Here is a 17,656-nt window from a genome sequence, read left to right on the forward strand (position 1 = left end):
CTTATGCCAGCTCCTCAGTATGGTCTAAGAATTCAAATCTTGGCAACGACAATAGGCTATTTCTACCCATACATAGCAGCAAAATATGCAATTTCATTTTTAAAGTCTGTCCCTGTGAGGGTAAACAATCTCCATATTATGGTCATGAGTCTTGCATGAAATCACATTGTCACATATTGAGCTTCTGCTAAAATCCATCTTCAATACACAGTTATGTGTGTGTGTGTGTGTGTGTGTGTGTGTGTGTGTGTGTGTGTGTGTGTGTGTGTGTNTACTGCATGGTCGGAACTAGAAGCACAAGCATTTCGCTACGCTCGCATTAACATCTGCTAACCATGTGTATGTGACAAATAACATTTGATTTGATTTGCTTGGTGGTGCCCCTTGCTTAGTGGTATTGCAGACTCTGGGGCCTTTCAGAACAGGTGTATATTTACTGAGATCATGTGACAGATCATGTGACACTTAGATTGTACACAGGTGGACTTTATTTAACTAATTATGTGACTTCTGAAAGTAATTGGTTGCACTAGATCTTATTTAGGGGCTTCATAGCAAAGGGGGTGAATACAGATGCCCGCACCACTTTCCCGTATTTTTTTGTTGTTGAATTTTCTGAAACAAGTCATTTTATTCCATTTCACTTCACCAATTTGGACTGTTTACTTTATGTCCATTACATGAAATCCAAAAAAAAATCCATTTAAATTACATGTTGTAATGCAACAAAATTGGAAAAACGCCAAGGGGATGAATACCTTTGAATACTACCTCCATTTAACAAATCTCAAACTAGCCTGCATTAATCAAATGTGTTTGTTTAAAAAACATTTAAATACTGTATTCCAGAGTCAATTCCAGAGTCTCATAAAAATGGGAAATGAATTTACTACCTCCCACGATTTCATTATCAGGTCATTCTCCTAGCACCTAGTCTAATTCCTTTATCAGGCCTGTTTCTGAATTATGCTCCTTAATGTGTATGAAAGACACAGAGATTGAGAAATGCAGACAACAGAGAATAAAACATCACATGTGTGGAATTTTACAGTAAATCAGACTCCAATTAAACACTATCTACACACAGCAGAGGCACATACCCGCACAAACACACACAGAAAAACACACACACAAGTGCATAAAAACACACACATCCTTATGACACACACACAACTCCCTTATGCCAGTTCCTCAGTATGGTCTAAGAATTCTAATCTTGGCAACGACAATAGGCTATTTCTACCCATACATAGCAGCAAAATATGCAATTTCATTTTTAAAGTCCGTCCCTGTGAGGGTAAACAATCTCCATATTATGGTCATGAGTCTTGCATGAAATCACATTGTCACATATTGAGCTTGTGCTAAAATCCAACTTCAATACACAGTTATATGTGTTTGTGCGTGCGTGTGTACATGTGCGTGTGTGTGTGAGAGACTGTGACCGTGTGTGTGTGATCCTGCATGGTTTCATGGAAAATAAATGACAGCCTATCCAGTCAGCACACCAAACAAAATAAACCGTAATCCGTTGCCACATTGACATCAATTTAGCAGCACCTTCTCGCATGTCTACGGCTGTCAACAGCTCTCAATTCAACTAACAATATCACCCAGTACAGTCGTAACATTCGAGACAAAATAACTGCGGCTACAGTATGCTGCATCATTGGATGTGCCATTTATGCATTCCTTTCCTCCCACTCGGAGACAATGACGCACAGAGCTAGGGCAGGGGCTACAGCTAAATGACTTGACACACTCAAGGAAGCAATACATCAACCTGTTGTTTTTTTTGGCCAGACATCACGAGGCTGGGGAGTCAGTAATGCTATGGCTGCCATTTATCAAACGACAGGGTCGCCGCAGCTTCTGATCAACGTCTGCAGCACTATAACCAAACGGACAAAACGCGAGCCTAATAAGCACAACCGGGCGACCCAGTGGGAGCATGCTTGGAAACAGGGAGACAGGAAAGAGGCACTGACACACACACACACACATACACAGTCACTGACATTCTACGCACATACACGACTCTCTCCCCCTCCCTCCCGAACACATAAACACTGTCACTGAGATTCTATGCACATACACAACTCTCACACTCTCTCGAACACACACACACACACACACACACACACACACACACACACACATACACAAACACAAGGTTATGCGATGACAGACAAAAATAGCATCCATTTTGAAAACTGTTGTTGCAGTTTCTTAGTAATCCAGGGCCCTTGCTGGCTTTCAGCAAACACTTTTCACCATCTAACAGAATAGATTTTCTTTGATACGACACATGTGATTTATTTGGTTTTATCCCTGCAGAGAGGAACAATCACCAGGTCATATTTAACAGGAAGTTGTATGCGCAGTAGCTCAGCTCAACCTCTCAGTACCACAGGAATGTGGAGTATACTTACATGCTTTTATTACTGTCCTTTTCCAGTATACTGTTATAACATATTTCATTACCATATTATACTACTTACATGTAGTCTGGGAAAACTATAGATTGGGGAGACGGGTGAATTAGCATCAGACAACATCCCTTAGGAATCTTTACAACAGGTACTTGAGAAATAGGCTGCTTTGTTAATCACACTAAATGTTCTCTAAACTGCATTATGTTGAAGGTCAAAATGTCAAATGGAAATTAGGAGTTACCCTTGCTTTGAATAATACGTTATAGTTTCATTCTGGATACCCATGAAAACCATTGAAAGGTTACAAATCAGGTTAAAAACACACGTTCTCGCATTGTGAGCCTGTTTGCAAAATGAGAAATAGTATCAGACATATTGATTGAAATAATACAATAAAAAAACATTCATTTCAATCGGTGAAAAAAAACGTAGCTCTGTAATTACAGAGGTGAGGGACAAGAAATCTTAATGTGTTGATGAACATTTGAGCGCTTTTACATGCCTGGAGGAATTCCATTAACTATCATGATTAAAGCAATCATCAGACTCATTGGTGCCTGTCAGATCTCATCTCTGCCTTCTCAATTACCCAAATCTCCTTGAACTCAATTGCTCACATCATCATGACGCTGTGGCAGAGCGTCCTCCTCACATGTCCTCTCGGCCCTGCACTGCAGCACAACAGGTTTACGGCAGAGATGTTCCCTCCTTTGGCCCCTCCAAATGAGCTAAGTGAAAGAATCCAGGGAGGCGAATTAAACCATTGTGCCATTCCACATGGAGCCCCACAGAGGACCCCATTGGCTTATTAAAGGCATTATTTGTCAGGTTAGAGGCTCTCACGTCAACCTCCTGCAGTGGGACATGGCTAATTCATGCATCCATTAGCCAGGAGTCGGCTACCCTGCTCAGGGTCATGGCAACATTGGGACTGGCTTCTGGCTTGAAAATAGGAGCATGAAACCCCTCCCCCACCACCAGGTTCACTTAACAAATGAGATGGGTATATTATGAAATCACAAAGAGGCACATGTCAGTGTAAAGACACACAATTGCATACATACACACAAACACCGAACATACGTCCCTATACTAACGCCATAATTTGATTCACACCTGAAATACATTTTTTTCCAAAGCAACTGCAGCTCAGGAGTAAAGCAACTAGGTCAGATTCTCAGTATTGGCTAATAACACACACACACAGCAACATGCAGCTTTTGCTGAGGGTGCCGGAAGTAAAATGTTTAGATTTTGTGTCACTTCCCAAATGAGTTACACTGGCACATAATTTACCCCAAAACTGTCAGCAGCCTAGGTTACGTCGTTTCAGCCCATGACAGGGCCTCTACCGTTAGCCTGTGGACACTTGGCTATGATTCACCTCCTGTGACGACTATGACATATCGACAGATACACTGAGTTTCGGGCCCTTCTGTTCTCTAAAATGCTGCCTTCATTTTGGGCCGCTATAAAACGGCTCACATGCACCCCTTCTGGAATAGGGCCCTGRAGGTTGAAAGGAACACATTCATTATATATTTTTTGGTGACTATGATGTAAAGTGTTTTAAACCCTATYAGAAGATGATCAGCACAAATGTTGATGTTTGCAATTGGAACCACTATGATTATGAGGACAGCCTCACAGGATCATTGATTTAAGCATATTGATCAAAACCTCATTGAAAGACCAACTTCTCTTGAATGGTACATGTTACATGCAACTGCCTCTGTGAAGTATCTAACGATAGCCTTTCATTTTCCCCACAAGAACGTATATGAACCTGACATCATATTTATTGATGACATTAACATATTTTGGTCAATATAGTGCAATAAGTGCAAAGCAATTAAGACAAATGAAATTGATAAGGGAAAGAGAATTGCGAATGCTTGTATAAAAATAGGTGTTACATTAAAAKATCAGTATTACACAACATAATTATTACTTCAATTATTATTCATGAATTTGATAACATATCAAGAATACATATTAAGAATGAACGCACATATTCATTTTTAATAGTAATCATCCTAATGATAGCTGTTTAAAGGCCCACTTGCCTTTCAATTCCAAAAAGTGCAGAAAGCATACAAGGACACCTTTTTTCTTCATTAAATGACGCAGTCTTTCTTTAACATTGGGGGTGTGCCACCTTTAAAAAAAAAAAAAAAAAGCCACTTTTACAATGCGAGCTACAGTAAATGATATGGAACTACAAACATAAACGTTTACAGAGGATCCTGGAATTATGACACAGGTAATATTGATGAAGAATCAAAAGTTTGGAAAACACATGGCAGAGTATTCCCATAAATACTTACTTACAGACTAAAGCAGAGAATTGTCCTGCGCAGTTTGATGGAGGCACTGCCGTACAGTGTTTTTTTCGTCAGAAGGTGATTCATAAACATTTTTTTGTGATTCACAATATATGTATGGTTATATTCCTGAAAATGTAGTTGGGTAAGGTTACCTGTACACTTACATGTATGTGTACTCAATCTTCACCATATAAAAATAGATTCTAAATCACCAGTTAAGTAGGACAACTTGTGTGTTCATCCAGTTAGGTTCAGAGAGAGACTTTCAGTTCCTGCAATGTCATGTAATTAAGAAATAAGAATAATAGAGTTTGGCACACCCCATTTAATGCTTATTTTGTTGATGTGTCGTGCCAAGGCACCCTCAATATTGAGCCAGTACTTTTAAGGGGGGAAWTCCTTCATATAGGGACAAATCTGTTGCTCAAAACTGACTGAAAGTGGTCTGTTTCTCAAGAACTTCGAGGTAGTCCGGCTCGACTTGAAGTTTCGCTTTTAGTTCCAAATATTCATTTCTGTTGGGCTCCACGTAAACAGTACTCGGCGCTGTGCCRTAAAGCACTGTTTCTCGTATCCTCTCTGGGTGTAAGAACTGGCGTCTAACATCAAAGTTTGGGTTGTACGTGTACGAGACAGGGCCAGTGTACTTGTATTCTAGACTGTTACCGGAGGGGGATTGGTTGTCCGCCTCTATGATGCCCCTGAAGAAGTGCTCAGCATTSTSTGCAGGGGAGGGGTCCTCGCGAGGCTCAATAGTGCTCACGCTATAAGTGGGACTYCTCATGTTGCTGTTCCTCTCCTCATCCACATCACTYCTATAAGTCACCTTCAATTCATGGAGGTCGCGGTAATCCTCGACTGTGTTGCCTTCCCTGGACCTGTAAATGGGATTTTTGCACATGTGGCCCATAGGGTGAGGGATGTACTCATACACGTGTCCKGCGGGRGCTTTGACTTTGGGRACGGTTCGGTTATTACTGTAAAGRCTGTACTGCAAGTTAAACGAGCTCACGTCAGAGTTGTTGGTGCTGGTRCGGTCGCTCTGGGACTTTTTACGCTTTTTCACCACGACAACAAACAGCCCMGCCGCCACAAAGACGGACATGATGAACACGAGCAGCAGGCTGAGGATGAGGACAGAGAGAGGGACGACGCTGCTAGTGGGGTTAGATCTCTGGTAGGTCTCTGTGGTGGTGGCTCTGTCGGGCAGAGGCTCGTCAGTGGGGGGCGCTGTTGAGACGACCACGTCAGAGTAGTCTGGACACAGCTGTTCAGACTGAACGGAACGCATATCAATCCCGCTGTGCCGTTTGGGGGTCTCGCATTTAACCTCATTAACAACGGTGCCTGCACTGAGCTGCTCGAGCCATATCTTCATGCCGACGACGTCACACGAGCAATCCCAYGGGTTCTCAATCAGATCTATCTGCAACAGCAATTTTAACTGATCTAACACACCGCTCACAGGCAGGTTTTGGAARTGGTTACTGCGGAGATTAAGTCTAGAGAGGGAMAGCCCAGTAAAGATTCCCCCTGGTAAGGTTTTCAGAAGGTTATTGTTGAGGAAAAGCAGCTGAAGGTTTGGCACAAACCGGAAAGTGCCCCCTACAATCTCTCGGATTTTGTTGTATTCTAAGTAGAGATACTGCAAACTCTGCAGGCCAAAAAACATCTCTGCTGTAAGCCTGTCGATTAGATTACCATTTAAATACAGCCTACGCAGGTTGGTTAAATCCCCAAATGCTCTGTCTTGGATGAGGGATATCCTATTGTTTCCTAGGTGAAGCAAATCCAATCCGGTAGCCTCCAAGAAATCAGATCTGCGTACCACAGGAATGTAATTCCCCGTGAGGTACATTTTTTTGGGATTGTATGGCTTGGGCTTCAGGTCAGATATGTTCTCAATCTTTCTCTCCTGGCAGTTGACGTTTAGTCCAAGATCAGCAATCTGCAGATTACAYGTACAGGTGGTGGGACAGTCCAAAGGCACAGGAGATTTGGTCTGATAAGCAATGATGGGGCCATAGTTGTAAGGGTTAGCYGGAATCCGGGAGGTGGGCTTTGACCTGGTTCGGTTTGATTGACGRGTGCCCTTGGTAGGCCTTGACGACGCCTTGAAAGCATTCGAYGAGGTGGCTGAGGCMGTCACCGAAGCTGGMGTGGTTTGGAAATAKCCATTGGTGCTGAGTGGGGGAGGGGGGCGCATTTCATATTCAGAGATTGCTCGGCGGGGGCACAGCTCCTGTTTGGAGACCTCGTCCAGGTCTCTGCCATGCAGCCTGAACGGCGTCTCACAGACCACCTCCCCCACTAAAGCTGTGTACGATATGCTCTCCAGCCAAGCTTTCAGGGCAATGAGCTCACATGAGCAATTCCACGGGTTCTCCTCRAGTTGTAATTCCACCACTTTGTCCATGTGTTCCAGGAGCCCAATGTAAGGAAACATTTTCAACCGGTTGCCCCTGAGGTCCAGATGKGTYAAGGGAACATTCCGGAAAATRTTGGTAGGCAGAGCAGAGAGCAAATTGTCATTCAAAATGAGAACTGTGAGCTGATGCAATTTACTCAGGGCATTGGGCTCTATATTGGTGATGTAATTGTAATCAATCTGAAGGTATTCCAAACTCTCCAGGCCGACAAACGTATCATCCCTTAGGACGTCTATCTTGTTGTTGTTCAAGTGCAATCTCTTTAATCCTTGGAGTCCATTGAAAGCACCCGTTTCCACTTCGTCGATAGCATTGTTGCCTAAATGCAATATGGTCGCCCCAGTGTAGTTGATAAAGTCGTTGAGGGACAGTTTCTTTAAGAGGTTCCCTGTCAGCAGAAGGTGGTACATTGAAAAATGCACCGGGCTTATTTCTGTCAGTCTGACAATCCCTCTGTTCTCGCAGCTTACCGTCAGTATCCCTTCCTTCTCCTCACATGTACATAGATTCCTACAGATCTCCCCATAATTGTCGTACATCTCGACCAGACTCAGAGATGCTGCGATCAGAAGGATTATTTTCAGTATCCAGATATGCATTTTCAAGGGAGAAGGTGCCCCAGCTCACTGAAGTATGGTGCCAGTATGGGGTGTCATCTAGAAGAGAAAGGCAGGCATTGTCTGTTTAATGAACATCTTGTGTTAAGCGGAACATCCCTGCATGCAGTGGTTACAAAGAGCTATACACTTGTGGATAGAGACATAATACACTTTGTAAAGTATTTTAGATAACTAAATGCATATACATATTTGGAGGTTTACGTGCAAAAGAAAGAGCATAAATCTGGACAGAGTTGCAAACACAATATAGTTATGCCAAAAACATTTGTTGCTGCTAAAATGCCACATTCAGGACAGTTCCATTATTATGTATTTAGCTACAGCATCATATCTCAACATGGTATAGACATCCGAAAAATAAATAACTCTCCATGCGAAATATTGATGACATGCAGTGCATATTGGTGAATGTCATGGAAARGAGTACAGCCTATGCATGTGTTTCTTTGAAAATAGAACAAGCAGGTTGATTATAGCTGCCTTTAGGTTGGCGTTGCGCGATTTTGAAAGCTAACGATGCATTCAAATGGCTTGCAAACTAAACGGACTAGCCATCTGCGACATTTATGCAGAATCCATTGCCATTTCAAATTATATTCCCCGAAGATTCCAGCAAAGAGTTAATCTTGAGACAATGTTTACATTTAATCGATTCGGCCCAGGATTAAAACATACATTTCATGAATGGAATGGAACAAAATTCAATTGTTTAGTTTAGAATGAATTATATATTTTAAACATGGTATACGAGCAACCCTATGGAAAAACCAATCTCCTACTCACCCCCGCATATCCGACGACTTGCGAATAGTATAGAAACCGCCGGGTATCAATCATTATCATCAGATATCATGAGATATGTGTTAATAAATTATAAATAGGCTAGTCCTGGTCATTATGGTAGGTGTTCATCCTCAATCATGCATGCGTTAGAAATAGTGATTGTTACATAGGGACAGTCACAGCCCTTCATCCCTCGGGCGAAAAAAAGAGACCTAAGTTGATTAAAAGCAAAAACGGATTTGCAAGCATTGCTGAATGCCATGCACAATTTAGATCTTGATGTGGAATAAATCATACTATAATAAACGTTTTATATCGCATCCGGTATATGTTGAAGTTGAAGAATCTCTTAAATCTTGTTCAAATGATCGCTCTCTCCCTTTCACTCGCTCCCCCCCACTCACAAACGCGCGCGCACCACTCACACACACACACAAACACACACACAAGTTCTATCTGTGACAAAATCCACAAAATAGAAAAAGCTATCGGTCTGGAGGTCCGATTTTGTGGGTGTAGTCATCCTAATATGATAATAGAGTTTATGGTAGGCTAATAGGCTATGCTTCTTTTTTTTTTTACGAAAGGACATTTGATTCATACCGATGACGAGTGTATTGCATTGCATATTTAGTTAATCTGTAGCCTATGTAGGCCATTTACCACTAATTAATTTAACCAAAATAGGCCTACACTGAACCAATATGAGACATTGCAATGATTTCATGAATTGCGCATTCATTCATCACCTTGAAGGACACCGAGTAGTCCCCCAAAAAAGTTATGCAATTTATGTCAATTTATTACATCTACCAGTAAACGCGGATGTATATTATTGCCACTTGAATTAAATCCACCCTATTCATCGTTTTTCATTTAGATTCAACCAAATTGAATACAGCTGTATGTGGATAAAGAGCTGTATGGGGGGAAATCATTTTCAGGACCATGGACAGCTCCCCAACTCAAGCAATAGCTTCCCCTGAAATGAGCAATAGAGCCCTGCATCTCAGACAGAAAATCCGCTGTCCTTACCATGTCGAACCTTGTCAGTGCGAAAGCATTCCAACTACCTTCCGCTGTTTACCATCCTGTCCTATGGTAATGTAGAATCTGTGATTTTCCTTCCTTTTCCCCGTTGTAAAATCCTCAAAGTAGAGCCACGGCGGTCTTTAGCTCCATATACCAGGCAATGAATTGCACAAACTGTCTCATTCACGCCTGCAACGTGACGATCAGCGCGACAAAAAAAAAAACGGGTTCTTGTATTTCTCACATGGAATCTTGGTCTCTCATTGTGGATTGGAATCAAAGAAAAGTAATAATTTCATATGGGGGAAAAGTGTAATAAACCGAACTGCAAAACATCAGATACATCCATTTCAACCGAGATCTCCCTCTGTAGCACAAGCGCCGGTGAATCCGTGGAAAGGCACGAATCCCTTTGTATCTTGTGAGTGGTACGGCTTGTATTGCGTTGTGAATAGATCTACCCAAGATCCTTGTTTTTTTCCCTCAGCGTTGACCGCACAACTTGACTGAATATGTATGCGCATCTTAGATAGTTGACTTTAATTCAACATTGTCTGACGAAATAATATGATGTCCTCCTTATGTCTCTGCGCAATCAATTATGCGTTTTTTTTGTACTGACAATGTTTCAACTGGTGGAACGTGTATCAAGGTTGGCGCAGCGTACACAATATGTAAAGTCAATATTAATTTCCATTCGTTGGGAGGCTGAAAGAATCCTGAAATATGTATGAATATCCCCACCTCTAACGTATATAACGAGCAAAACATGCATGTTGTCAATATTTAGATGCTATTTGTTGTGTAGTACTTCATGGGGGGGGAGGGGGGGGGGGGTCGTGGGAGTGAGGGAGACCTATAGAGGGCAGTACAATGCGATGAAACATACTTTTTTGAGGGTGTACTGTACACATTGCCAGACAATACGGCTGCATTTACACAGACAGACCAATTTTGATCTGATATTTATTGCCAATAATTTGACCAATCAGATCAGATCTGTTGCCCATCATTGGGCAAAAGATCAGAAATGGGCTGCCAGTGCAAAAATGCTCTGACAACATGGCAACAGGTGCTGTTCATGTGGCATGTATGTAAACTCAGTGTGTGGGTGGAGTCCGGGGGTGGCCCGAGGGTGTGTGTGTGTGTGAGAGTGACATAGAACACAGCCTATGAGACATACAGTATAACCTAGTTGTAGTTGAGGGTAGCTGAAACTCTTTGGTAGGGCTAACTGCCTGCACCTAACTTAAATCTCCGGCATGCCTAAACCATATGGTTTGGATAAGTGTTTAAAGACATGGACATTTACTGAACATACAGGAAATCTGTGCACAAAATTCTAAATTGCATGTATTTTCTAAATTAATTCAACAATTATAACAACCAACACATTTGGGGCTGATTTCCTGAAAAAAAGATTAAGCCTAATCCTGGACTAAGAAGCATGTTTAATGGAGATTATCCCTGAAAAGTACATTTTAGTCCAAGACTAGGCTAAATCTGGGTCTGGTAAACTGGGTTTTTCCATTACAGCACCAGTGGTTTGCAAGTGATCATATTCATGTTAGCTCTATTGTTTTTTGGGGGGGAGGGAAACTGTGTTTCCAGTTAGTTAGGGCTGACACTGAGTACTTGACACTGAGGACTTGACACTGAGGACTTGTGTAGAGCAGTATCAACAACATCTGCATCAACAAGACAGTTGCTTTGTGAGAAGGTGTTAACCCTAGATGGTGTTAACCCATGTTCACAATTAGCCATTGCTATATAAATGAAAGCTGAAAAGTAMCAATGGCCTGGACTTGGCCGCAAGTTAGAGCAGGTCCATGGAGGCCATGGTACAGTGAGACACTGGGGCCAGGCAGTGGAGGTGGCAACACAAAAGTCTGAGTCCTTTTGGTAAAACACTAGGGTAAGTCCTTCGTGGAAATAAGCTATTCGAATCTGAACTGTTCGAATTCATAAACGTTTTGCCTGGTGCCTATTCAACAGTTAAGTTTGTGGTTGATCTGTCCATTGGCCAACAAAGACAGGCGATTGGCAAATTAAGTTTTGAATAAGTCTTTGCAACCCCATGCATGTTAGCTCTGCCAGGGATAAAGTCCAATTAGACATTGAGAGCCATTGAGAAAGCAATGTATACATATAATTAAATCTGGCTTATGGAGGGGGCTTGCATTTACAAACAGATCTTCCCATTAGTCTACATTGTATTATGTATCCATAAGTCAACTCCTATACCCTCCTTAGTGACCAAACACAACCTTAAGCTGATGTGTCATATAGGCGGCTTCCAAATTAGCCGTGGAGATGCATTAAATTATCTGAACGTTTCTGGCTGGCTAATCGCATTAGCAATACGTTAACCGTAAGTTGCCCGTTGTGAAGGACAAATCTCACAATCGCTGGCGCTCAGCTGGAAATCCAGTTAAAGAAGTCGTTGTCGTGATAGCGTGGCGCGGTGCCAGTGGTGTCTTCCCAATGGAAGGCACTTTGGCTGGCTCCCCTGAGAAGAATCATGACATCAAAATAGCAGTTTTTTTTTTTAATTACCTGACATGATTATCGTTTTTCTCTGATGGAGGAGATACAAGTGGTGTGTGCTCGTGTGTGTCTATGGTATGTGCACGTAAGAGGGCGAGGGAGAGAGAAATGAGAGAAAGAGAGATAGAGAGTGAGAGAGAGAGAGCGAGGGATAGATATGTGTACATGCAATCATTTTAAAAGAAACAGTAGCAGTATTATTCTAATCAGTGTGTGTGTGTGTGTGTGTGTGTGTGTGTGTGTGTGTGTGTGTGTGTGTGTGTGTGTGTGTGTGTGTGTGTGTGTGTGTGTGTGTGTGTGTGTGTGTGTGTGTGTGTGTGTGTGTGTGTGTGTGTAGACCTTTGTATCTACTCTACAGCAGATGCATCTATGCCAACCTGCCTGTAAACAGACCAAAAATAATAATAAGTATACACACAGAGCACTACAGATTGGAAATGGGAGCACATACAGCTGCTTGGCCAACATGAACTGAGTGTGTTTACAGTTTGTAGAATTAGGTACCTATAAGCTCTACCTGGAAAGCTCATCCTAATGATCACCTACTAAATAATGACTATGCCAGTGGAGGCTGCTGAGGGGAGGACGGCATATAATAATGGCTGGTACGGTGCGAATGGAATGACATTAAACAAATAGAAACCATGTGTTATATACCATTCCACCTATTCTGCTCCAGACATACCTGCTCCAGACATACCACGAGCCCGTCCTCCCCTAATGAAGGGGCCACCAACCTCCTGTGCTATGCACACACTATCATACCCAATCAAGTAGTAAAGATCTGATGTCATTGGGATGTGATGCTACAAAGTATCGAGCCCAATGCCTATGCGCAATGAGATCAGATGATGTGCTCAAGGCTTGTGCTTAACGGTATGTGGGATTATCTCAGAACATTATACAGTATGTGCTGTGTTTCTATGTCACACATTACTGTTTGCATCGACAGCTCTAGCACCTAGACAGTCTGAGCCAAGATTTGTGATGCTCATAGAAAAGTCAAGAAAGATATAGGACTGAGTTATCCTTTTGGGACGAGAATACTAACGTTCAATCGAATGGATTTATATTACCAGCTAGTTCTCCATTTCTCAAGGCAATGTTGACCATTTGCTATGGTCATTCATGTAAATACTGATGTTAATCATCGAATGTCAATGTCACGTGGATGTCATGTTTAAAGGGATAACAAAGAGATGTGGTGGTGAATTCATAAATAGGATACATGGGGTGGGACTAAACTGGTTCAGCAACTGCACATTCATTTGATTCAATTGCAGTGCAACTCTCGAATAACACACATTAATTCCAGCTCAATAAATGTTACCGATTTCTGGAAAAAAACACTGTTTTGGTTAACTGATTATTTGATTGATGGGTTAGCTGGATTGCTTAGAGTAATTGATCATCTAGATGCACCACAATTAATAGTATATGCCTTACTTACGTGACTGTTTTCTCAACAGTGGAATGGCGTCATGCATTTCCCTTCAACAGTGGCAAATACATTGCCTTCAGGAAGTATTCACAACCCTTGACTTTTGTCACATTGTTGTGCTAGAGCCTGAATTTAAAAAAAATGGATTACATCTAGATTTTGAGTCACTGGCTTACACACAGTAACCAAGAATGTCAAGTTGGAATTACGTTTTTAGAAATGTGTACAAATTCATTCCAAATGAAAAGCTGAAATGTCTTGAGTCAAATAAGTATTCAACCCCTTTGTTATGGCAAGCCTAAATAAGTTCAGGAGTACATTGTTGCTTAACAAGTCACATGTGCGCAATGATAGTGTTTAACATGATTTTTGAATGCCTACCTGATATCTGTACCCCACTCATACAATTATATGTAAGGTCCCTTAGGTGAGTATACCTCACTATTGGCTAATAACACACACACACACACACACACACACACACACACACACACACACACAGTCACACACACACACCCACACACACACACACACACACACACACAACACACACACACACACACACACACACACACACACACACACACACACACACACACACACACACACACACAATGCAGCTTTTGCTGAGGGTGCCGGCAGTAAAATGTTTAGATTTTGTGTCACTCCCAAAAAACTGTCAGCAGCCTAGGTTACGTCGTGTCAGCCCATAACAGGGCCTCTACCGTTAGCCTGTGGACACTTGGCTATGATTCACCTCCTGTGACGACTATGACATATCGACAGATACACTGAGTTTCGGGCCCTTCTGTTCTCAAATGCTGCCTTCATTTTGGGCGGCTATAAGAAAAAAAAAAGCTCACATGCACCCCTTCTGGAATAGAGCCTGGACGCTTGAAAGGAACACTTTGATATTTATTTTAATTTTATTTGTGACCGTATGTTGAATGGTGCTATTACAATTTTTTTGAATTGCTTACACACTAAAATATAAAAGTAGTACACTATTAGCAAAACTTTACACTCAAGAACAAAACATCAGCCCATATTTGCACAACTATAAGCACATTGTCAACCTCACACTTGTTGCAAAACTCTACACACAGTGATTTGCAAAAACACTAAACACACTTAACATACATTACACACAAAAATCTATCATGAAGTCACGTCTTTGCAATAACGACACTGACTGTCAAATTACCACACCGTCCAACCAATTGGTTCAACACAGTCATCAGGTGTGCAAACACTCGTTTGCTTAATTGTAGACACACCATTCAGGTGTATAAGCACTATAAAAAGCAGCAGGTGAGTTCATCGTTCTTCAAGCACAATGGAAAGAGTCAGAGAAAGAGTAAGACGAGGAGAACGAGGAGGACGAGGAGGAGAACGAGGAGGACGAGGAGGAGGACGAGAGGAGGAGGAAGGGGAGGAAGAGGAAGAGGAAGACAAGAAGGTGCTCAAAGAGGACCGAATCTGACAAATGAGATCCACGCAACACTGGTTGACCACGTTGTCAACCACGGCCTGACGCTGAGGGAGGCTGGACTGCGAGTACAGCCAAATCTAAGCCGATATACAGTGGCAAGTGTGAGAACATTTCGACTGGAAAATAGGTATTGTAAAAATATCATCATACAAAAACATCTGCACGGTTTCAGTAACTGCTTACAATACTGTATTCTATGCACTATCAGCACTTCTGTTACCTTTTCCTGTGAAATTACTGTACTATTGTACACTGGGGTTTTTCTACATAGGATTAGGTCAGGGACGACAAGGGGGAAGGCCTCCTATGTTCACAGAACAGCAAGAGAGGGAGATAGTCAACCATGGTTTTGGCCAAACAATGCTATAACACTCAAGCAGCTCCAAGCTAACATTGTAATAACCACGCCATTTCAACGATATCCATCAGGTCTCAACATCAACACTGGCACGCATCCTAAAAAAAACATATCAAATGAAGAAATTTTATCGAGTGCCTTTCGAGCCGCAATTCCGAAAGGGTGAAAACGACTGCGGCATGATCATGCAGAGGTATGTATTCACTTTAGCAGTGTGATCTTGCATACTGTCTCATAATCTTTTACTGTACTGTAATATTAACTAGATCTACACTGAACTACACAATTTTGCCTGACACTGTTTTCAAGAGTTTTAACGAATGGATGGAGAGGAGATCCAGCATGAGTTCATTCAAATGAGGCTGGGTTCAACCTGACGAGAACACGAAGGAGGGAAAGAAACATCATTGGCCACAAGGGCTATATGCAATGTCCCAGGCAACGTGGGGGTAATATAACACTCTGTGCAGCCATTACACAAAGGGGTCCTCCACCGCCATGCCCATATGGGCCCTTACAACACAGCACTCATACTTACATTCTTGGACCAATTGCACAACATAACAGCAGCAAATCAAATCGATCATATGCAATACATTGTTGTCTGGACAATGTGTCTTTCCACCGCTCTGCTCTGGTTCAGAACTGGTTTCAGCAACAATCCCACATTTCACCGTCCTATATCTCCCACCATACCTCTCCCATTCCTCAACCCTATAGAAGAGTTTTCGGCATGGCGGTGGAAGGTATATGATCTCCATCTCCAGGCTGAGGTACCCCTCATCCAAGCCATGGAGGAGGCCTGGACCAGATGGAGGTAGCAGCAATGCAAGGGTGGATTCGTCATTCAAGACGTTTCTTTCCAAGGTTCTTGCTAATGACAACATTGCCTGCGATGTTAATGAAATCTCTTTGGCCAGATCCAGCTAGGCGAAGAGACAATGTCTAGTTATTTTTTTTATAATTTTTTGAACTACAATACGTAAGTGACGTTGGTTACAGTATCTGAATCTCCATGTCAACATTTTGGGCGTGTTGAGAAATAAATGAGTTTTCTTCAGTCTGCAACATTGGTCTTGTGTAGTGTTTGGTGATTGACATTATATTTGTACTTTGTTGATAGTAGCCTACTCTAATCATAGGGAAGTAGAAGTGCTAAAAGTGGTTTTAAGGTTTAATCACAGCAAGTGAACTCGTGCAAACAGAGTATAGTAATGTGAAACGTGTGTGTTTCATATGGTAACAAAGTGTGGTTTTTAAAAAGAAGTGTATAGTTTTTACAAGAGTGTTTAATTTTGCAAAGGATCTGTAGTGTTTTGCTAATTGGGTGTGTGGTTGTGCTAATTGTGTGTAGTGTTTTGAAAACACGGGCCCTGTTTTGAAAATCGTGCTTAAGCAATCAAAAAAAACTGTAATAGCTTTGCAAAATGCATTTTGATTAATGTCATGTGTTTTTAACCCTATCAGAAGATGATCAGCACAAATGTTGATGTTTGCAATTGGAACCACTATGATTATGAGGACACCCTCACAGGATCATTTATTGAAGCATATTGATCAAAACACCAACTTCTCTTGACTGGTACATGTTACATGCAGCTGCCTTTGTGAAGTATCACAATAGCGTTTCATTTTCCCCACAATAAATATATGAACCTGACATCATATTTATTGATGACATTATTATATTTTGGTCGATATAGTGCAATAAGTGCAAAGCAATTAAGACAAATGAAATTGATTAGGGAAAGAGAAGTAATTGACCATCTAGATGCACCACAAATTAGTGTATGCCTTATTTGACTTTGGTTTCTCAACCGCGGAATGGCACCATTCATTTTATTTCAACAGTTGCAAATACAATGCCTTCAGAAGTATTCACAACCCTTGATTTTTTTCCCACATTTTGTTGTTTTACAGCCTAAATTGAAATGGATTACATTGAGATTGTGTGTCACTTGCCTAAACACAATATCTCGTAATGTCAAATTGGAATTATGTATTTAGAAATTTGTACATATTATTTAGAAATGAAAAGTGTTTTGAGTCAATAAGTATTCAACATCTTTGTTATGGCAAGCCTAAATAAGTTCAGGAGTAAAGATGTGCTTAACAAGTCACATAATAATTAGCATGGACTCACTATGTGTGCAATGATAGCCTTGAACATGATTTTTTAATGCCTACCTGAT

The 17,656-nt window shown here is 41.5% G+C and overlaps 1 protein-coding gene across 1 annotated transcript; it reads right to left on the bottom strand.

The window, feature by feature from the left end:
• Positions 1–3,997: 3,997 nt before the first annotated feature.
• On the bottom strand, positions 3,998–10,225 carry LOC112081169 (SLIT and NTRK-like protein 5). Its single transcript, XM_024147340.1, has 2 exons — positions 9,630–10,225; positions 3,998–7,847 (listed from the first exon to the last, which is right to left on the bottom strand). The coding sequence occupies exon 2, from the start codon at positions 7,788–7,790 to the stop codon at positions 5,187–5,189; it is 2,604 nt and encodes an 867-aa protein (XP_024003108.1). The 5' UTR covers positions 7,791–7,847; positions 9,630–10,225; the 3' UTR covers positions 3,998–5,186.
• Positions 10,226–17,656: the final 7,431 nt, after the last annotated feature.

This window comes from Salvelinus sp. IW2-2015, linkage group LG12, assembly GCF_002910315.2.
Source record: "Salvelinus sp. IW2-2015 linkage group LG12, ASM291031v2, whole genome shotgun sequence".
NCBI lineage: Eukaryota > Metazoa > Chordata > Actinopteri > Salmoniformes > Salmonidae > Salvelinus > Salvelinus sp. IW2-2015.